Genomic DNA, 22,346 nt, shown 5'->3' with positions numbered 1-22,346 from the left:
ATGCTTGTTCCTGTTCAGCCAGACTGGGTGTGCAAATAGCATTAACCTCACTCGTAAGACCCTGGAGGAATTTATAGATTTTCAAAGGGTGTGGCATTAATGACTATTCATAAGGATATATCATCTCAAGAGAGATACATCTCCTTATTCCCAAGGGATGTGTCCACTAAGTCAATGCACCCTATTAATCTACCTCTATAGGGGGGATGCGCTGGCTATTATTCCCTGTATTGAACATCCAATGACAAAGTATCTAGAAATGGGCCCCACGCCTATATAATTTTATTTCATAAATAATATATTTGAAACCATAATTCTAACAATGAGGACCTCCCCAAACCGAACAGCTGAAACTTCAGCTCAGATTAAGAAAAGGGCTCATGGGCAGGACTTGTCTAAATTTACTAGTTGCTGCTCTCCCTCCCACTTTGGCCACTATGTTTGGATTTACTCTCCCTAACAATCAAGCGGTTTGATTAAACTGAATTTTGAATTTTACTGAGCTGATCAGCTGATCAGTGACGTCTGTCCTCTTGCGTTTTTATGCTCCTTAACCTCACAAATCACTCTTATCTCTTAAAATATTGATAACATCAGCCATTTATTTGCAGATCTCTATGTAAATATGAGACAAGGTTGGAGACAACAGGCTTCGGGTGCTCCACTCAGGCCTGTCAATACTTCCAACCTGCATGTGGAGCCCGCCTCCACTGCTGCCATTTTTGTCCATGACCGTTGCAGAGATTCAAGAGCTCAGGTAAATTCAACTTATTGCTCCAATTGATGGGGTCGATCATAGGCGAATTCTGGCAGAATTCCTCGAGCTGGACTTCAGAGGATCAAATTGTCAAGACCCGATTCAGGCTTTCTGTTGAATGATTTAACGTTACCCTAAGGAATCCAGATGCGTCTCAGAGTTAAAAAAAGGAGTCCCAGATTATGTCGGCTTTCAAATTAAAGATCGAGTTGCCCATCTTGCAAATGAAACAAAACCAGAGCGTCAACAACAGATCTTGTAGAGCCGAACAGAATGATGGATCTGGCGTTAATAATGTTTTTAAACGTTTTGTCACCAACCCAACCAAAAGAACAGCGACGTTTTTCCATTCTGTTTTGCATGAACCCGTTATCTCTGTAAAATTCAAAGCAAACCCTCCGCATGAAGGATCTCACCGGTTCTGATTTATTGGATTAGGTGAGGCGGAGGCCTACAGGGAACAGAAAATTCCCCACACCCATCGCGCCTCTCTCTATCATATTAATCTAGAAACCCAGAAGAAATTCCTTTTAAAATCTAATAAGATTGTTCGTAGTTGAAAATTTAATGAAAACTGTGAGAGCAGGAATGTCGAGGTTCACAATCTGATAAACTGATATGTATTTACTAGCAGAAAGAAGAAATGGGTCGCCTGGAACTGTGAATTGTGGAGAGAAGAATGAAGATGGATGATGCTTCAGGGGCCGGAAGGACAGAAGGTGATTACATAATCTGTGCCGGTACAAGTGAAGGTACTGGAGGCGTCGTCGTAAGCGTAGCTATACGCCGTCGGACAGGCGGTCTTGAATATCTGGGAGTAGGTGGTCGGCGAGCAGGTCGACGGCAAGGAGTTGGGGCCCGTACAACAGTACTGCGGCTTGTCGAACGCCGAGCAGGCGCTCTTACACGCCACCACCGCGTCGCCCTCTTGAAGCTGCAGCTCTGCCGGACAGCTGTGGTTGAGGTCCGCCAGGCACCCGGCGTACTGACAGTCGCCCGTGCCGCCGGTGGGTTTGATTCCCATCCCCACGTTGTATCCATCCACCAGGCTGACATCGTAGAAGTCCTTTCCACCGCTGCCCTGCAGCGTGAACTCCGCGAGAGTAACGGGCGGAACGCCCCCGGCTCCGACAGCGCATTTCAGGGAACCGCAGTCGCCCGTAGAGCACCGCCCGTTCCCGGCGTCGTCGAAAGAGCACCCAGTGCGCGCCCAGAAGCGTCCGGACCACCCGGCTGGGGCCGTCATGGAGGCTGACGCTCCGGGAGCAAGCAAAAACCCGCCGTTTCCGAGAGGAGCGGCGCCGTTACCGGACAGCGTCCCCGGCCAGACGGGATTATTGCACTGGTTCACGAAAGTGAAAACCGCTCCCGGAACTCCCCTAAATCCTGCAATCAACAGCAACAAATAAAGAAACCGCGAGTTAACAACAATCCTAACCTTTCTCTGAATTGAATTCAATCCACTATCCAGACACAGAAACGAAGAGAAAGCACGTACCGAGGAAGAGGACTATTAGAAGAAGAGACCGGTGCAGAATCGCCATTGAAGAATCACACGAGCAGCAGCGAAAACCGATACCTGTAATCAGACTTCCGAGTTAGAAGAAGATGGGTTACTGGGTTTACTATATATAATGCAAAATTTTTTACGTACCTAAATTTAAATTCATTTTATAGTATTACGTGCGATCCGCGTTTAAAAATCATTGACACATTTTCAACCCGACAACGGGAAACCGGTGTCGGCGACCGATACTTTTCAAGTTTTTCACCCGAAACGCACTGTTACCAAGTCAACCAGTCCTGGCCGTTGATCATCCCCGCTAACTGGGCTCCACCGAAGGGTTAAGAGGATGACGTAAGCATGTGCGACATGGAAAGTACTATGTTACCCATGGTTTGTTAAATCAGGTGGTGTTCTTTCGAGGGCCTTTTGGTCATAAAAAAATGAAATTAAATGGATTGCTTTTAAGTTTTCTTGGTATCACGTGACAGTCGAAGAGAGTCGTGTCCGGTGGATGTCGACAACTGAGGGGAAGCGGAGTCGGTTGGTCGGGGGAGACACGTTGGCGCCAGAGAAGCGGGCCCAGAAGCACAGTCACCCACGTTACGAGCGGTTTGACAGTGCGTGACGTACTTGGCAGTTTATCGGGTCGGCAGGCACGACTTGGACCGTTTGTTTCGGTTCAACGGCTCTAAGTGTAGCTCAACCAACCACCCATGTCACGCTCCGGTCAGATCGAGACGAGATGCACCTGAGCATCGGTTACATGGATTACTTGCTTTTTTCACCTTTCCTTCTTTGTCTATATTTTTCACCTACAAATCAAGAAACCCGATCCCACCAAAGCTTGGATAGTTTTAGGGTAGTCTCCAGGGGACTCCGCCCTTAACAGAAAGACTGGGTTGGGGGACACTACCTTAAATTCAAGTTAGAAAATTGGAGTACTGGAGTCACGGCTGAAACTAAGGGGACAAGTTTACCCTAGACGTCTAGATAGGGCAGCAACCATGGCCAAGCTGACAGCCTTTCTGTGTGTTTGTTGGGCCCCAATGATCTTATCTATTTTAAATAATGATCAAATAGTGAGTATTATCATCTGCATGGTTGCTGCAAATTCTATGACTCACACTAGCTCTTTTATCAGTTCACTGGTCACTCTCGGTACATCTAATCAGGTTGTTCAAGAAGGTTAGAATTGAATAATCCCATTGTGACCTGTGTTTATTGAACCTGAGCCCCTTCAGTTCACAAGAAGAGTTAGTAGAGAAATGCTCTTTATCTAGACAATTGAATAAAAATGAGAGGATAAATGGGAGGAGAAAATTCACTCCCTCGAAAACCATGAGATGGTACAATATTGTTTTCTACTCTGCCTTGTATGTGAATTCAAAAACTAAGAATCCCCATATTTCTATTGCATCTTTCTATTACAGGAAAGTTTGCCATATCAAGGAAGAAGAGGGGAACAAGCACACTTGGAAAGTGAAGTACAACAGTTTACTTGCTATCTGGACTTCTTGCTGGTAAAAGAGGTTGTCAAAAAGCTGAAAATGGGTGGTACACGGATTTTGAAGTGGGTGGCAGTCGCAAGGTAGACACAACTAAAAACTACATATATTTTGAACCAGACGGATGAGAAGAGAGTAAGGAAGGTACAAATGCTGGTTAATGCGATTACTAAAATAAAATTTAGCAAGCATTTTGTTGTGGAAAGATCCCCTTCTGTGCCCTCATGAGGAAAACAGCCATTTGCAGCAAAATCTGAAAGCAACTTGTCTTTGAGTAGGAATCTGTCCATTAACCAATCAGAAGCCTCAGTTTCTGATGTTGGAAGCTCATTGATAGAGAATCTTTGGACATGCATGTGAACCTCCTCAGGGTCCACACCAAATACATTGTCCATGAACGATGGGCAGCGATACTTGTATCCAATAGTTATGTCGTAAACTGCAGAAGTTCATGAAAAATGAGAAGCTCATTGTGGAATATGAATAAACTAAACAAAAGCCACATAAAATCAGTGTAAAAGTATAAATATTCATACAAATGAGCAAAAAATTAGGTAAAATCAGTACATTTTCTCTTGGGTCCTTTCATATTCATGTACCATACTACCATGCGAAAAGATTGTGTAGAAGTTTTCCCCTATATTGTGTCTCTTACTAAATATCATCTGCAGGAGCCACTAAGCCTCGGAAGCAATTAACTTCCATGTACAGTGTAGAGAAAGTTTCTCAACCTGGAAAGTGGCGATAATGTAAATTCCACAGTTGATCCACTCTCGTCAGGGGAATGTAGTTCCATGGGAGTGGCAGTAACCAGGAAAGGTAGATGGCCTATAATATTTGAGGTGAAATCTGAGGTCATGAACAGTGATGTGATAATGTCATTAACTCCAAAAAGTTCTAATTAGATGAGCAGCTTCACTCCTAATGATAGGATTTATTTTTTTGCCCACTTGAGACTAAGGGTGGATAACAAGTCATAGTACAGAAATGATACTTTATTTATGAAAGGATTTTAACTTTCTCTCCAGTTAAGCTTGAGAGCCGGACTTCACTTCCCTACGTGATCTACAATATCCTTGTCAGCATTAAAGCATGAAAGCAACCTCACACAAGAAAGCCATTCCAGTACCAATCTTGCAAAGACCATGGGAGCTAAGTGCTAGGCAATATGGTAAAAGTGGTACCCCTTTTAGTGTCAACAGATTCTACAAGATACTCTGACACAGTAACCGATTTCTCCTTTTAGATTCCTCTAATATATTTTTTCTCTTTGTTACTTCCTAATATTTCTTTATTTTTTATTATTATTGTTATTTTTGTCTGTGGATATACTTTTCTTTCCTCCAAGAAGGCATCCTTTAGGACATCCAGCTTCCATCTTTTTACCTAAAACAGCGGCTAGGCCCTTCAATAACCTTCTTTTTTATTTTTGTGGTGAAAAGGTAGCTTTCATTACTAGAGAAAGGCAAGATAAGCCTTCCAAAGCAATGGGGATGGAACTTTCTATAACAAGGGATTGGCGAGAGATTTCTTCCTAAGTAAGAGAGAACTTCTAGTCCTAGGTCAATGAGATATAAATTATAAATCTCATGAAAAAGTACTCCTAGGTCAGCCCTTCCCATTACTTATCAATAATAAAAGATTCGTCTCCTTTAGCCAAAGAAGAGAGGAGAACAAGAGGATAGAGAAGATAAACCTGCATCTAAGGAGCTCCTAAGCATTTCAACACTAGCATGAAAACCCTTTGTTTTAGGCAGTAACACATTCTTTAGGATGGGCAATCCATTCTCAGCTGCAAACTTTTGATTTCGCTGGCATTTCTGTTCACTATAAATAAAAAAGAAAGAGAGACAGATTAGTAAACAATTAAACATCATTTGAATTATATGCAAGCACTGTCAGATGAAAGGAACAAAAGACCTTTAGCATATAAATCACTGAGTCCTTCAGTCAATTATTCAATCCCAAGACTAGGAACCATATTAGCTAAAGATCTTCATATACAGAATAAAGAGATGAGTGAACACTTACGTGAAGTCAGTTCCTTTTGGAACCTCACAATAGAGAAAGAGATGAGTGGACACTTACGTGAAGTCAGTTCCTTCCGGAAAAACAGCAAGCCACAAAGGGTCTTGAGGATCTGTGAACATTGAAAGCATTTGCCGCATGATTGGCTCATCAATCTCCCATTTCCTCTCCACAGGAATAAACTCAAAAACGTGAAATCCCCAGCCAAATATGGGTAGCTTCATCAGACTACTCTTTAGCACATATTTAATGTAGCCTTGGCGACCTTTTCTCAGTGCAAGGTCCCACAAGTACATCCAATCGACTTCAGTTCTGTGGTTGGCCATAAGCAAGACTCTCTCCCTTGCAGGAACAGTGTCTCCAGAAAAAACAACCTTAGTCCTGTTTATCTTCTCAAACAGAAAAGGCCACAAAGCTAACCATAAACCAAATAGAAATGATGTAGCTTTTCGGCTATAATGGATGCTGAAAAGTCGAAGCAGGAGGGTGGTTAAAGGGGCCCAGTATGTTAAAGTCATAAATGCTGTTAAAAGAAGCACAGTCAAACATAATAGACCCCTTAATATCCTCAGGGCAGTCAATGGCCTACGCCTTGGTAAATCAATAGAAACAGAAGGTGATCTAGCTTGCAAATGATTATATTGCAGGTCTGAAACTTCAGACTCAGATATAGCTGAACCGTTCATGCTACCCTATTGGCTAGAAGTTTTGTGATATGTTAGAAATAAAAAGGCAGATCCTCTATTGTTACTGTGTATGCCAGCATTTCTTCCTTAAAAGGAACTACCAGAGTCCAAGATCTGAAGAGAATGCCTGAAAGTGTTCTAGTTGGTTAAGAACTAGGGTAACTAAGCTCAGATTTTTGCTGTACTAATAGCATGTGCATAGTCTACCCTGAAAAACATAAGCAAACAAGAGTTAGGAAATACACCATCTCTTAACACCACAAAGCATCACAGGCCAACATAAAACCAATAAGCCAAACTGTATAAGAGATAAAATTAAAAAAATTCTTAAATTGAGCTAGTAGTGGCTCATCCATCGAAAGTGATGTGCAATTGGATCCTTACAGTCATTGGTGCAATATTAAGAGAGCAATATTTCAATATGTGACAGTAGACATGTAACAAGAACATATTATCAATAACACAGGCATCATCGGATCACAGACAAGTCTTTCGCTAACTTGCACAAAGGAAAAGAAAAAAAAGAACTTTAGGGACCCAAATCACGTTTCCAAAAAACCTATAAATTCCAAACTCTATAAGTGCAGCTGTCTTAGTCTAAATGATTATTCTAATGTTCTAGACATATCATCCGTACAATGTTCGGGATCTCAAAACTCCCACATACCAATTACATCTCCAATATAGCTGACCATCTATTAAGTTGTTCTATATCAGTAGATTGGAGCTGCTGTGACTGATATTATACTAGTTAACTACCTCCACAAACTGGAGTGATGGTAATCTCTCAACATAACATCTTGAGAGGATTTGAAACCTTTTGAGGAAATTAGCCATCAGTGAGAATTGAAACCTATTACCAATGGCAAACAACCACCACTCTTCCCTTGTTGTCTATGCACATTCCAGCTAAAAATAAAAGCATATCTACCAATATGCACCATGCCTATATCATTGTGTCATGACACACTAGGTGAAGGAAACAGAGATTAAGAAAGAACAGAAGGACAAAATAATCCAGCACGAAGGGAAATATTTACCTTGAACCTAAATTATCAGTTAAAAAGTGGTGATGACTTTAAGATTCAAATCCAATAGAAGTCATAGATAACGAACCGTTCAAAACATAACAGTTTGAATCTACTGAGAAATTATCTTCTCAAAGAAAACGTAGTTCCTCAGTGACCACTTTCTTTCACATCTAAGACCCACAACCCAAAATAAAAACAATTTTTAGAGCAATGCAGTTCCTTGTTTATTCAATGGATGAAAACTTCCATTATTATGGCTAGTCGGAGCGCAACCCTGTGCAATATCTTCCTCGCAGTCTTTCTATAGCTTTCCTTGATTACAGACAGCAATTTTGAAAGTCAGAAACCAAAAATCTTTTACGTAATCAACGCAACGCACATGCAGTTTGCAGCCAACCAGTTTTCAATAAATCAAACGACCAATTTGCATTCAGCCAGAAAGATCCAGAATCTCACAAGAAAATCATCCATTTGGCGCAAATTAACGAAACAGGTCAGCTAAATCCATAGAATCAACCAATCCCAATCAAACAGGAACTCACAAAATAGCCAGCCAAAAGAAGCCGAAATTTCATCTTTTTACAGCGCACGAAAAAATCCACATAAAACATTACCAACACATTCCGATTCCAAATTGATCAGAAACTCAGATCAATATAAAAACGATACTTTTAAAGTTCGCTCCTGCCGACAAGCAGAAGAATTAAATCAAATAGATATGTACGGAAGCAATCTCACAGGAGAACGAATCCCTTACCTTCAAGGAGGAGAGTGTAGAATAAGGAGACGCAATAGAGGTCGCGAAATCGCGAAGCGACTCCAACGGAGAGATTTCGACTTTTAAGCTGCCTGCCATCGACTGTGCGTCCGAGTTCCGACAAATTGGAGTCTCGGTTCCGACTTCCAACCACCTCTCATTTAGAATTCTGAAATCTCTACAGGGATATACGAATTTACGGAAGTGCCACCATGCAGCTGACCTGGCACTTATTACTTCAATCTCATCCGTCGATCAATCGTCAAGTGGGGGATCGTGTGGGGCCCTTCCACAGACCTTGGCACACCACTTGCGTGAGCGTCTAAGCAAAAGACAAATTGATTGGCAGACAAACGTGGAACCTGGAAGAAAAAGACATACACATAAATGACAATTTAACTTTAATTTTAGATTTTTATAGAAATTTTAAATTAAAAAACTTAAAATTAATATTATAAAATAAAATCAGAGTTCTCGAATTTACATATGTTTGAGTTTGGCTTGATCTATATACTTTGAACTCAGCCTCGAGTCTCAAATTAGAATCGAAGTCAAACCCAAAAATTTTAACCGATTTTGAGCTCAAACACAAGGTCAGCTCGAACTCCGACCTATATTTTAAACTAAAAAAATATATATTATAATAAACTTAGTTCCATTGAACTGTGAGTAATCACACCGGAGTCAAAAACTTTTGTAATAGAGCATACTAATATATAATAACCAACTTAATAGACCTAAAAAAAGAGCAACATACCTGTAATATTAGATGTTGAGGGACATAAAAGGATTGAACGATCGATAAACAACTATGAACCAATTAAAGAGGGAAGAGTAAACTCACGAGGTAACAAGCTGATTTTGGAAAATCTTAAGTTTGACTTGTTGTACTTAACGAGCTTTATTTCAAATTTGAACTCGAGATGAGTTCAAGTAAAAACCGAATTGAGAGAGTTCTTTTTAGCCGAGCTCGAACGGTTTGTGATCCGGGTTTACTTGGTGCAACCCCTCGACCCGACCCAAGGGGTCGGGTGAGATAAGGTTGGTCGGTTCTTATTTAACCTAATCCTCGCCCACCTCTAGCTGCGGGCGTAGCAAAATCATGTGCGCACGAATGTTAGTATCTTCCTGGCTATCACTACGGAGAGATCCGTCTTGAAGTGATCCAATCCGACCGATTAATATCTAACGACTAGGATAGATTATATTTCCTACAATGTACATCGTGACGTACGGTCCTTGACCAACGGTTATGATCAATCTTAAGATGATAAACGATTGTGGGGTCAGAGACAGAGAGTCTTTTCGCGCGATACTTAGCTTCGTCGGTACCGTCAGTCTGCTCGTCTATATGATTCCGACCTGACCTCCGAGTTCCTTCCGGTCTCGGTCGTCAACCTGTCTGTGAAGTCTGCTGCCTCTGCGTGCCATTAATGGAGGTTGAGTACGGGGAATACCGGTTGAGTTGCGAGCTCCACGGGCACGAAGATGATGTAAGATACCGTCTCGATCTTATACCCTTGTTTATTTCCTGAATTCGATAGATCCAAAAACACCTGTATTGACTTTCAACCATCTAATCGCCAACTTTACTCAATTCGTGGCACTGCTTGGACTCTTGATTTGAGTTTGAATGCCTATATGAAGATGCTACGAGTTATCGCATTGCTTGTTTCCGTCTTGTCTTGTAAAGATGAGTTACTGGACAATTAATGAGTACGGTTATTTACTTCTTTTCATCGCTGAATTTTCTTGCTTATTCATGCTTACTCTTAATAGTGACGCCTCTCCTTTTAGTTTATTTTTCATCTTCAGTCAGAAATTTTCGGTTTTAAATTTGTAGCTTTGCGAATCGTTTGAAGTATCCTCGTTTATTATGATGTTGAACTTAGTATTTTTGAAGGATTAATGCATCTAAACGTCTTTTTTGTATTCTATTTAGTTTTGAGTTGAATAAAAATGCTATTTTGGGGCTTATTTTCTCTAATGGGAGGAAGTGATGTTTGTTGAACTGCATTTTAGGTTCGTGGAATCTGTATTTGTGGCAATGCTGGAATTGCCACCTCTTCGAGAGACAAAACTATCAGGTTCTGGTCCCCTTGTGCAGAAGAGAAGCACAAATATGTTCCGTCAAAAACATTGGTGGGCCATTCCAGTTTCGTGGGTCCATTGACTTGGATAGCTCCTGATGAAAACTTCCCAGAAGGTCGCATAGTATCTGGAGCAATGGACACGCTTGTTTTGATGTGGGATCTGAAGAGTGGACAAAGTGTTAAAAAAATGCAGGGTCATCAACTTCAGGTGACTGGCGTTACTGTAGATGATAATGGTGACATCCTCTCATCTTCTGTAGACTGGTATTCTCCCCTCTGCTTCTTTCTGCTTATGTCCATTTTTAGTTTCTTCTGACATAAATGTGGATGCAATATATAATAGTCAATATCCTTCTCCGTATAATATTTTTTTCAGCTTTATAAGGTTGATTTTTGTTCTCATATATTCCTCTATTATTAGGAATAAAAGGGCCTCAAAAAGGTCACTTTGATAGTGTTTTGCAGATTTTATTCTTATAGTGTCTCATAGACTTTCATATAATTTTATAAATTTCTAGAATCTTCCTTGCATTATCTTTGCATTTTACTATGGATGAGATGCATATCAGATTGAGTTACTGTTTGGTGATTTGCACATTCAGGATGTGAGCAGCCAAGTAATGGATATATACAAATTTTCTTCATTTGGTCAAGTTGTGTGACATTTCCTTTTGCTTTTATTTTACTAATGAAATAAACATAAACACACTATATCAGTTTGAGTTACTGTTTGTTGATTTGCACATTCAGGATGTGAGCAGCCAAGTAATGGATATATAAATTTTCTTCATCTGGTCAAGTTGTGTGACGTTTCCTTTTGCTTTTATGTTACTAATGAAATAAACAATATACAGACTATACTTTTCTAGACTTTGGATTTTAGTTAGCATCAAGTTATGAGAGATGTAATAGGAAAAGCAATCATATGAATTGGAAAAAAAAAAAAGTGATGGAATGTTATTGTGGTATATAATCTGTCATGATGTTTTATTAGTTGCTCTTACAGCCCTTATACTTTGATTGCCTGTATTGGAGAAAATGTTGATTTTCTCTGGGTCATGGTTCTAGAAGGTGGAATTAATTAACAAGCACTTTGTGGAACAGCTAATTTTGGGTTATTTTGTCATATAAGAACGCTGCTTGTAATCTTTGTTTTCACTACTTCTTTCATATTCTACTATTACATAAGACATTCTTCAATGAGTAAAAAACTTTTTGACTTTTATTTAGCCACTGTTTTTTTTTTTAATTTATAAATTTAAATAAAATTTGAATTCAAACTTTTTCTCCCGTTGTTGGTTTTCTGTAGTACCATAAGAAGGTGGAAGAATGCTCAACCTGTTGAGTGTTGGGAGGCTCATAAGGCAGCTATTCAAGCAGTCCTGAAGTTGCCAACTGGCGAGCTTGCCACAGGTACTCATTTTGCTTTTGATGAATCTAGCAATCTTACTTTTCTTGTTTGTGATCCGCTTCAGTTTAAGTACAAACAATGTGCTCCTTTACTAACATCTGTAGGAATTTGCACAAGTCTTTACTTTTTGATGTTTTGTGCTTGGAATAAGTTAGACCTTACTGTGGACTTCTAGGTTACTTTTGATGGTAGTAGATTTCAAGCTATGTCTTATAATACGTCTTTGGCTTGCTAGACTAGAGATGATTTTAGGAATTTTATACATAGGTAGTGCTTGGTTTGGTGAGAAGCTATTAGTGATTATATGAATTTGAGTGTGTTCTCTTTTATTCATCCCTGTGTATAATGATCTTAGGTTCAAGTGATACAACTCTGAAGCTCTGGAGAGGAAAGACTTGTGTACACACTTTCACTGGTCACACAGGTAGGCCTTTACTTTTAGATCGTACTTTTATTTTGAACACTGGTTTATGATATTATCACTGAGATCATTAGTGTATCCGTGCAATATAAATGTGGGCAAATGGTAAATTTACCGCAATTTTCAAAACAAAATCTTGGCAGATAATAACTGAGAAGATAACCCCCCACGTCTCTTTCTTGTTTAGTTGAAATTCCAATACAAAACAGAATAATGCTAAAATTCCTTGAAAAAGGCTTTCACCAATGAAGTCATTTGAGTTTGGGGCATTCATGTGATTTTGTATTTTGTCGTTCCTCCATGTTTGGGAAAAGTTCAGTAAGCTTCTGAGCCTCTTATGTTTTTCTCTGTTCATTTTCACTAATCAACAGATTCTATTGATGCTAAAGATAGAAAAGAAAAAAATGACGAAGTTATCATGACTCAAAACATCCAAGTGGGAGTGTGAATTTTCTAATTATTGGTTCCTGGTGGTTTTCCATTTAGACACTTACGTCACTGTTTTGTTACCTTATGAACCTCTCCCTCTCTCTCTCTCTCTCTCTCTCTCTCTCTCTTTCTCTGCCCCCTCACTCCTCTCTCTTCTCCCTTATAGTTATGTTGTTTTTCTCTTAGACCGCAGATGCAATGAGTTTTATTTATTTTGCTTTGCTTTATTTCGGCCTTTTGGATCTTACATTATTTTAGGTTTATACAGATACTGTTCGAGGCTTAGCAGTGATGCCTGATCTGGGAATTCTTTCTGCATCACATGATGGGTGAGTAATATGGTAGTGTAGGAAAATTAAAGAATTGATTTATTTGTATCCTGCATCTGGTGAATCAGTGTGAGGTATTTGTTTTTAATTATCGAATACATGAATCAAATACCCATTTTCAATCATTACTAAATAAGGAAAAAATGCTTGATTCATGTTATATAGTTTAAGTTACAAATGAACAGGTATTATTCTTGCCAAACCCTGTCAAATATCAGTTCTTTTCTTTCTTAATACTAGGTGTTTTGTTTCATTTTATGTTTGTCTTGGTTTATCATTTATATTAATGATGGTGGTTTTGGTTTTACAGTTCTGTCAAATTATGGGCTTTAACAGGTCAAGTCTTATTGGAGATGGTTGGTCACACATCTATTGTCTATTCCGTGGATGCCCATGTCTCTGGATATATTTCTACTGGTAGCGAAGATTGTTTTGCTAAGATATGGAAAGGTATTTGTTTTCCAACCTTCAGATCTCAAGTCTGTGTTACATGTATAAGCATATACATGAATTCATTGTACATACATAAGCACAAATTTTTACACCCGACTAAATTGTCAAACTCACTGCCTCTGCCAGCAAAATGCATAACAGACAGATGCAATATCTATTGAGAATTTAGATACTGTTTAGCTAGAATTTCTGGCAAAATTTAAGCTTGTTCGACAATTGCAGATGGAATTTGCTTGCAAAGCATTGAGCACCCTGGTTGTGTATGGGATGTGAAGTTTTTGGAAAATGGGGATCTTGTGACTGCTTGTTCGGATGGAGTTGTACGAATTTGGAGCCGACATAATGACAGGGTTGCCTCACAACAACAGCTTGAAGCATATTCATCTTTAATTTCACAACACAAGTGCAGTAGGTAGTACTGTGAATGTTTTTTTCTATCACATTTGTTGAATGCTTTACTAGTTGGAGCTTAGATTTCTTTTATGAAGCATAGATGTACTATAAAAAATCTGCTTCTAATTACCTCTTTTTCTTGGGATAATACCAAATTTTACCTGGAAACGAGTGAATGTCAATTCTTGTGCTCTAGAACACACTTATAACTCTTATCCATCTTAATTTTTTGACTTCTTTTGGACTTTACAAATTAACTGGATGAATCTGTTTTATTTTGTATTCTCATATTTTAATGTCAAAGGAGTTTAATGCTCTTCACTGGCATTCACCATATTTCCTTTTTAACTTTCTAAAGTTGAAGGGCAGTGCTGCAGGTGCATCTTACTGTACATTGCATTCTTCTTTCTACAAAAAATAAAGAATTAATCAAATTTTACCAATAATAAATGATCTGAGTACAATACATTGATGGCTTACCTATTGACCTGACATCCTTTTTTGATGTTTGTCTGATTTAGGAAGAGGGTTGGTGGATTGAAGCTTCAGGACTTACCCGGACTTGAGGCTTTGCAGGTTCCAGGTTTGATCTATACTTACATTCTTGTCCATGACAATTTGATTCGATAGCATCATGTGAATATTGAATTACAGGAAGCAGTAATATTATCTCTAACCTTATCTTGATCATTTTATGCGCTCAGGGGGTCATGATGGGCAGACGAAAGTAGTGAGAGAAGGGGATAATGGTGTTGCTTACTCATGGAACTCAAGAGACCATCAGTGGGATAAAGTTAGCTAACTTCTTAGTCTAAGTACTTGGTTTGAAATTTATTGCTCTCGACACTTTCTATTGAATGGTGTGACATCAATATGGCTATTTCTAAACACGTAAGAATGGTTGCATGCTTTCCCAGATTGGTGAAGTTGTTGATGGACCTGATGATAGTTTGAGTGGTGCAGTTCTTGACGGTGTTCGCTATGATTTTGGTAGAACCAATTCTAGTTTTGTGGTTGTGTAGACATTAAACATTTGGTTTACTGTTGTCATTATGTTTCTCTCTGATACTAAAATTTTGGTTCTAGTGTTTGATGTTGACATCGGGGATGGTGAGCCAATTCGTAAATTGCCATACAATCGATCAGGTTTATATTTTATGAGGACCTTACATTTATCTTTTCTAATAAATTTGCTAGTGGCTACAAGAATAAAAAGTCATCCTTGAGTGTGAATGCTGTTTGAGATTGATCCTGTTCATTACCAAGCTTAAACATGAGCTATTAACAGTTGTTATTTCCAGAGAACCCTTACACTGTTGCTGACAAGTGGCTTCTCAAGGAGAATCTTCCACTTACTTACCGTCAACAAGTTGTAGAATTCATACTGCAAAACTCTGGTCAAAGTAATTTCATTCTTGATACTTCATTTCATGATCCTTACACTGGCTGTAAGTATTGATTCTACGCAGTTAACTTGATCTTTACCAGAGTATCCATTATCCTAATTCTAATACATCCATACATCGCTTTTTGTTCAGCTAGTGCTTACATACCTGGTGGGTCTTCTGTTTCAGCTGGTGTGTACTTGTTTCAGTTGAGCTGAATAATTTTTATTTGACTTCCCTGAAAAGGCCTGTTAATCACTAGTTTTTCTCAGTGTATGAATTTTTTTATTACTGGCTGGATATGAACTCCTTAATTTTTGTATCCTTGGCACATGTAACAGGTCTTCCAGCAAAACCTACTTTCCAGCATCTTCCCAAGGTATGCAAACGAACCTATATTCTATTTACGTTTGCTTCAACAAAACTTCGGATAGTTAAGCAATAGTGTCTTTAATATTTGGCCAGTACTTTACTGCACTCAAGTCTTAGTAATGTTCTCAGTTATTTAGGCTTCTATGATTTTGCCAGTTTCTATTAAATAGGAATGGATGATCACCTGTGTTTGCTCTATTTTTTTCAAGGTGGATTCTGCTGTTACTGATATTTATCAAACAGTTAACAGTATTCATGCATTAAGGTTTAACTATTTTTGTTCTGACTTCATTTTCAGAAAGGCATGCTTCTTTTTGATGTTGCCCAATTTGATGGCATACTCAAGAAGATTGCAGAGTTCAATAAAACTCTCTCATCAGACCAGGTAATGTTATGATATATTTAAAAAACTTGAAATCTATTGGCAGTTTTTATTTTTCAAGCATTCCCAATTTCAAATTCATTAATAATTTACTTTAATCAGAACCTTCATAATGAACAGGACCATATCTCTTGCTGATATATGTTGTATTGGTTCTTAGGGGCAACGGCATCTGTCACTGTCTGATTCTGAACTATCAAGGCTGGCTGCCATTGTTACGATTTTGAAAGATACATCACATTACCACTGCAGTACATTTGCAGATGCTGATGTGGCTTTGTTGGTGAGACTGCTGAAGTTTTGGCCCCGGGCCATGATATTTCCAGGTTAGTTTTTGTGAGTAGTTGCAATTGGTCACATCCATTAATAATGGCATGATTCCATGTGCATCTCTAGTGTTACACATTCTTAAAATGGGTTTTGTTCTTTTTGTTTTCTTTTTCTTTGTTTTTACTCACTTGTTCATCTCTTAATTTGCAGCAATTGATATTCTAAGAATGGTAATCTTACATCCTGATGGGGCGAGGTTACTTTGTAAGCATATCGAAGATGGGAATGGTATTTGGAACCTGACTGATAATTTTTCCATTCTATTTTTCACGCCCAACAGCCGGCTGATTGAATTGAGATAGTTTATTAGACTTCGCTATAGGATAATTGTTTCACTCTTTACTTGAATTAAAAAAAAATATGTTTTCAAAACTGCACAACTCTCAGACTACAAATTCAAATAGCACATCCAGTTTTGATTTGATCTTTTTAACGATCTTTTCTGGTTGTGTCTCAAATATAAGTTATTGGGTACTAATTGCTTTATATAATTTATGAGTCTCAAAATTAGAGAGTTCCTTATTTATCATTGTTGGTTATAAGTGAAGTGTTGTCTGATGCTGTAGCAGATCTGTTACTGGAGACATTGAAGGGAGCTGCATCAGCTCCTACAGTAGCAGCAAATCTCCTAACCAGCATCCGAGCTGTGGCAAATCTCTTCAAGCATTCCTGTTTTCATCCATGGTTGCAATTGCATCGCAGTGAGGTGAAGCATGCCCACTCTTTTTTCTTTCGCAGAAAAAAAAAAAGGAAATCTTTTTGACATTCTGCATCAATCAGCAATATAGCAAACACCTTTCTGCAACTACTTGGAATGGGGAAGACTTGCTGTCAACTCTTCCATTCTGCCTTATCTAGTTATGAAGTGGATGAAATTTTTGGACCATATTAATCCAATTAACTGAACATAATTGGGGTAAAATTCACTGTTATAGGAATCTTTTGTGGTTTTAAAGAACAAAATCAAGTATGTATATTATATTCACAATTGCATGGTGCAGACAAATTCCTCTACTTGTTACTATTTGCAAAGGGTATTGCGAGTGCACATATTTTGAGTTTTGGATGATTGTTGTGGCTGATATTGTTTCTTTTATTTTTCTTGTTTTCATATCAGGTGCTCGATACATTGTCCAGTTGTAGTTCGTCGTCTAACAAGAATATAAATCTATCTTATTCAACTTTGATACTTAAGTAAGTATGCATTAATTGCTTGTGTTCTTTGCCCTGATAGACAATTTCTACATGTAGTTTTTTTTTGTTTGTTGTCCAGTTTTGAAGTTTGAAGGCTTGATTTGAAGTATTAATTTCAAAACACTGCCCTCTTTGGTATCTTATTCTCAAATATCGCTTCATAAATTAGTATCTCAAGGATTGGGCCTTTGGCTCAATAGCCACATGGTAAGGTTTCTACTGTACAGTCTTGGGTTCAAGCCTCACAGTGGAGAAAAGGGGTGTAGTGTTTGTATATAATCAACATTGAAAAAAAATTAGTATTTCGAAATATGCCTTGTGACTTAGATGTGGTGGAGGAATGTAGCTTTGCCATTGCTTTATTTATTTATTTGTAGTAAAACATCAAGTTTCAGAAAAAAAAATGGAGCTATGACATGCTATATGAAACAACAACATTACCCTTATATAAGACTTCATAGGCTTTTTTTGAAAAGTTATAAGACTTCTAAGATAATTAGAAGTAGATATATCTAAGAGAGGTGGGCCTTACCTTTTACCCTTCTTTTACCCTTTATTGGAGGGAGGAAGAGGTGGAGAGGAAGGAGGGCCTACATCCAGGGAACAGCAGTGAACGCAGGAGAGAGCTTGGGAGGGGGAGCATACTTGTCCCTCTGTCACATAGAGCTAAGGATAGGGGACAAATATGGGTAAATCTCTTGTTAATATCATTGGACAAAGTGCCAAACTATGTACCCAAGCAGAAACGGGGGCTGCATGGATGAAAGAGTGGGGAGCAAGGGGCCCTCTCCTTGTCTGGTGCTACAACGGAAGAATGGTGGGATGGACCCTCTTTTTAAAAAAAAAAATTATATTTATTATAAATGTAGACATTAAATGCTAAAAGACTAATAGAGCCTCTGTTGGCAGTTTTTGTTAGGGTTGAGAGGGCCACATTGGATTTCTCATAAAGGTGTAGGGTTGGTAACTGCTCTTATCCTGTTTGCCCTCGAGAATAACTTAGAGTCAACTGCTTTCCTTCTTTTTTTTCTGCTGTGCAGGAGGATGGAAAGAGGTTGGGACTGACTCCGCCCACCCCCTTTGTTTTCTGGTATTACAAAATTTAAATAAAAAACACATTTTTGCTAGGGTTTCTATGGCAGTACTTTGAAATTAAAGCTGAAAAATTTAAGAAGGCCATACTTGGAGATCAACCAAAAAGAAACTTCTGTAGATCACCACCATACTTTTGTAGAATAATTTTTTTTATAATGTACCATAGAAGCCGTTTTTTTCATGTTGTGAGACCAGCAAATAAAACTTGGAAACAATATGAATGCTTTGTTACATACAACTTCTCTAGGTTAGTTCTTTATGTTTAGAGTCTTGAGTTCTAATTGTATTCTTTGTAATTTTTCTTTGCAGTTATGCTGTGTTTTTGATTGAAAAGAAAGATCAAGAAGGGCAAGCACAAATTCTTTCAGCTGCTTTAGAAGTACGCACTGAGTCTGTGTACCATTTCATTTTCAGATAGCAAGCAAGTTCTTTTTCTTCAGTGTCAATCAAACTTAAGACTTTCAAGTTTTTGTTAACTAAGTTTAATCTGTTAAGATAGTTTCCTTTCTGCTGCGAAGTCACCTATTTGTTTATGGTTGCCAGGTTGCTGAAGAGGAAAGTCAAGACATCGATTCCAAATTCCGAGCTCTTGTTGCTATCGGATCACTTGTATCCTTATATATATATATATATATATATATATATGCACACAGACACTATAAAGATTTGCATTATATCATATTTGCACATTTTTTACAGTGACTTGATTTCTGGAAAGGATATTGTTTTGGTAACTTGTTTTCTTCTTGTTCTTTTCAAGTGGAGTTGGTTCCTTGATCTAATTATTCAACAGATGCTTGAGGGTTCAGTAAAGAAAGTAGCAATTGATTTTGATGTTCAGAGCATTGCCAGAGCTGCAAAAGCATCAAAAGAAGCCAAGATTGCTGAAGTGGGTGCTGATATCGAGCTTTTAATAAAAGCCACCTAATCTATTTTCCTACAGGTGAAACCATCTTACTCTTTCATTACTAGTCATATTTCTTCTCTTTTGAATGATCCTGATAGGAATATACAGTTCTGATGTGCAGTTGCTGCCAGAATTCCTGGTTTCAATCAACACAGTTCATTGAGCTTGCCGACGCTGTTCGCAGTCCACACGCTGTTTGGCCTGGCAGGCTCTGAATGGGACATCAAGCAGCGTGACACTGATGATCAAATACAGTTGGGACTCGTCTTCAGATGTGGAGAAGGGTTGTTATTACTCCTGTAGGTTGGGTTGTTGAAACATAAATTCATTTGCACTTTTTACTTCTATTGAGATACAGTTAGAGACGTTTCAATGGTATAATTCTTTTAAGTCGTTCACAAGTTAGAAATAGGGATTTGGGAAAGCTATCCTGATGCTGCACGGATCGCTCTCTTTATTATTAACCGTCCATGAGGAGCTTGCAGAAACATCTAATACTGTAATTGTGTAAGTCGGCACTTCAAATGAAAACAATCTAGTCAAGCCAAACGGTATATTTTCTTTTTATTCCTTAATTTTGATCTGAAATTGAAACCTGGTTAAACCAGAATCGCAATACTTGAAAACTAAAATCTCAAATTTCAGATTATTTAATGCTGACATTAGTTGATCGGAATGAAATTATCGATACTTTTCAGCAGATCTCCAGGTGTTTTAGGATCGTATCGCCTGTAGCCCCATCCCTAACAGTCGCAGCAGATCTCGGCCTAGAATGGAAAAGAATTGTCGTTATTGAACAATCTGTCTCAGATTCTGCAAATACGATTTTGTGGGTTGCCGTTAATGTCCGTCTCCGTCATTTAATACGCTGAAACGACGTCAGTCTCTGCAGGAGCAGATACCGTTCAAGTCGTCGCTTTACGTGATGACTTCATCCTCTACGCGGGCAACAGGACATTTTTTGTCTCGAAGCGTCGTCCCAGTCTCACTGGATGGCAATTGGATGAGCATCTGCAAACCCTGAATGCGATATGACAGGCACCCGGAAAGATGACATAGAGCGCATATTCTTATTCGCTCTGAATCACGTTTTGGCCGTCAAGGAAACTTCGTCCCTCCTTTCGCCTATCGATTTCATGTTTGATCAAACTCAAATCTCTGAAACTAACGTTGGGGGTTCTCGTGAGAGAAGAGGAGACTGAAAACCACTCAGAATTTTAATGCTTTTTTGTCGATAAGAATTAATTACAGAAAGGTCGACGAAGACGAGAAATGGAGACCAGTCAATGAAATAGACGGTGGCAGCCATGAGAGGCCATGCCGTATCTGTTGACCTCCCATCTCACCCCAGTCTTACCATGAAAACACAACAGCAACACCAAGAACAGATTCAGATGAAGCGGAATTCATGTATAATTCGTTTTACAATACAGCATTCTGTAATTCTATACAAAAAAGGGGTTTTTCTTTGCTTTCTTCTCTTCCATTCCCCCCAACCTCGTGATTTCATTACATAAGAAGAAGAAGAATATGGTGACTGAGTCAACATTCCCAAAAATTGAAACATGAAATTAAGAGCACAGACGAATGAGACAAGAAAGATGGGTTAGATGAGTTCCGCCATTTCAATCAATGCAATGCGGCAAAACTCGTCTATTGATCCTTCCAGGTCTCTCCTCTACCCGAATTGGAATGAGTGGAGGAATCATCTTCAACGGGTTTCTTCCTAGTCTTCCGCTTCATATGCATCTTCACATAGAAATTCAGAAACAGGAGCAGTAACGCTCCGTTCAGCACCGAATTGAACACCCAGGCACCGATGCCATTGCAGCCGCCCTTACTAAAATGCAGCAGCAAAACCCCCAAGTGGCAGACGAGATTGCACCCAAGAAGCAAAATCTGGCAATTCACGATGATGGGGAAGCAGGAGCTGGGGAGCCCCACGGCGACCCAGAATCGGTACCCATAAACCACGGAGTAGACCAGGGTCGTGCAGAGGATGGCCACCACCTGGAAAGATTGCGAGAATTCGAGCCACAGAAACGACATGCACAGCAGAATCGGGTGGTGAAACAGGCGGTAGAAGGTCAATTTCCGGCGTCGGAAGATCCAGAAGAATGTGCGGAACAGCTGAAGGAATCGAGAGAGGTAAAATACGTACGACCAGAAGAAGACCCTGCCGGTGGGACGGGTCCCAAGCGGGAAACACAAGAGCCATTGAAGGGGCGTCTTCGAGCGCCGCCAGAACCACCGAGTATCCCTTATTTCAGCGGCGGTGGCAAGAAGAATTCCCAAAAACACCGCGGCGGAAACGAGTGCCATCGCGAGGCTATGCACGGCGGGAATGGGTCCCATCGGAATCGGCCGACGGCGATTGAAAAGCAGAAGAACAAGATGAAGAAACAGCGACGCTATGAGGTATATTGCAATGGAAGAAAACAGAAACGACCAAGTCGAACCCCATGATTGGCTGTGACTCCACCGGAATCCCACGATCGACGGGTGCTCCGACAAGTAATACGTCAGGTTCTGCAGTACGCCTCCCATTCTTCCCCTTCGTCCTCTCTTATCTCCTGTTATTTATCTCTGACGAAATGACGGACTTCTCAATCTCTGGTCTAATTCTCTAATCCCAGAAGCAAGAAACGATGACCCATCTCAAACTTTCTCTCTCCACTTTCCTGTCTCTCGTTTTCAAATTTTCCACGAGAGGAGAGACTTTGACAATCTAGAAAAGCGTCTCTCTCTCTCTCTCTCTCTCTCTCTCTCTCTCTCTCTGCTTCTTCCTTTCGTCTCTTCTCTGAGCCCTAACGCGGCTTCTTAAAGCAATTTGGTCATTCTCTAGAGAGAGAAAAACGACCATTGATGGCTAAGAGAGAGA

At 39.3% G+C, this 22,346-nt stretch overlaps 4 protein-coding genes across 6 annotated transcripts; 1 reads left to right on the top strand and 3 right to left on the bottom strand.

Moving 5' to 3' along the window:
- Positions 1–1,354: 1,354 nt before the first annotated feature.
- LOC137951389 (pathogenesis-related thaumatin-like protein 3.5) lies at positions 1,355–2,342 on the bottom strand. The gene is made up of 2 exons (XM_068798006.1): positions 2,256–2,342; positions 1,355–2,143 (listed from the first exon to the last, which is right to left on the bottom strand). Exons 1-2 carry the CDS (start codon positions 2,299–2,301, stop codon positions 1,455–1,457), a joined length of 735 nt encoding a protein of 244 aa, XP_068654107.1. The 5' UTR covers positions 2,302–2,342; the 3' UTR covers positions 1,355–1,454.
- Positions 2,343–3,635: 1,293 nt separating this feature from the next.
- LOC137951861 (probable 1-acyl-sn-glycerol-3-phosphate acyltransferase 5) lies at positions 3,636–8,385 on the bottom strand. The gene is made up of 4 exons (XM_068798816.1): positions 8,272–8,385; positions 5,858–6,691; positions 5,466–5,596; positions 3,636–4,208 (listed from the first exon to the last, which is right to left on the bottom strand). Exons 2-4 carry the CDS (start codon positions 6,481–6,483, stop codon positions 3,766–3,768), a joined length of 1,200 nt encoding a protein of 399 aa, XP_068654917.1. The 5' UTR covers positions 6,484–6,691; positions 8,272–8,385; the 3' UTR covers positions 3,636–3,765.
- A 1,233-nt stretch (positions 8,386–9,618) lies between these two features.
- LOC137951431 (uncharacterized) lies at positions 9,619–20,042 on the top strand. 3 transcript variants are annotated; one of them, XM_068798087.1, is made up of 23 exons: positions 9,619–9,764; positions 10,294–10,628; positions 11,674–11,777; positions 12,131–12,199; positions 12,894–12,954; positions 13,265–13,404; positions 13,630–13,819; positions 14,322–14,383; positions 14,505–14,593; positions 14,718–14,790; positions 14,887–14,946; positions 15,102–15,248; positions 15,339–15,377; positions 15,527–15,564; positions 15,856–15,942; positions 16,100–16,265; positions 16,420–16,497; positions 16,839–16,975; positions 17,387–17,463; positions 18,868–18,937; positions 19,102–19,167; positions 19,352–19,501; positions 19,574–20,042. In XM_068798087.1, the coding sequence occupies exons 1-22, from the start codon at positions 9,705–9,707 to the stop codon at positions 19,484–19,486; spliced, it is 2,283 nt and encodes a 760-aa protein (XP_068654188.1). In that variant the 5' UTR covers positions 9,619–9,704; the 3' UTR covers positions 19,487–19,501; positions 19,574–20,042. The 3 variants fall into 3 exon arrangements, with proteins under 3 accessions (XP_068654188.1, XP_068654187.1, XP_068654186.1); XM_068798086.1 differs by having other exon boundaries at positions 16,836–16,975; positions 19,587–20,042; XM_068798085.1 differs by having other exon boundaries at positions 16,836–16,975.
- Positions 20,043–20,877: 835 nt separating this feature from the next.
- LOC137951432 (fatty acid elongase 3-like) lies at positions 20,878–22,238 on the bottom strand. The gene has a single exon (XM_068798088.1). The coding sequence runs from the start codon at positions 22,010–22,012 to the stop codon at positions 21,119–21,121; it is 894 nt and encodes a 297-aa protein (XP_068654189.1). The 5' UTR covers positions 22,013–22,238; the 3' UTR covers positions 20,878–21,118.
- Between the last annotated feature and the right edge of the window lie 108 nt (positions 22,239–22,346).

This window comes from Aristolochia californica, unplaced genomic scaffold, assembly GCF_029961685.1.
Source record: "Aristolochia californica isolate CCGP_79_NKW_82.1479 unplaced genomic scaffold, dmAriCali1.0.hap1 SCAF_15, whole genome shotgun sequence".
In the NCBI taxonomy this organism is placed as follows: domain Eukaryota; kingdom Viridiplantae; phylum Streptophyta; class Magnoliopsida; order Piperales; family Aristolochiaceae; genus Aristolochia; species Aristolochia californica.
The sequence above is the reverse complement of the archived record's forward strand: the minus strand, read 5'-3'. Positions and strand labels throughout refer to the sequence as shown.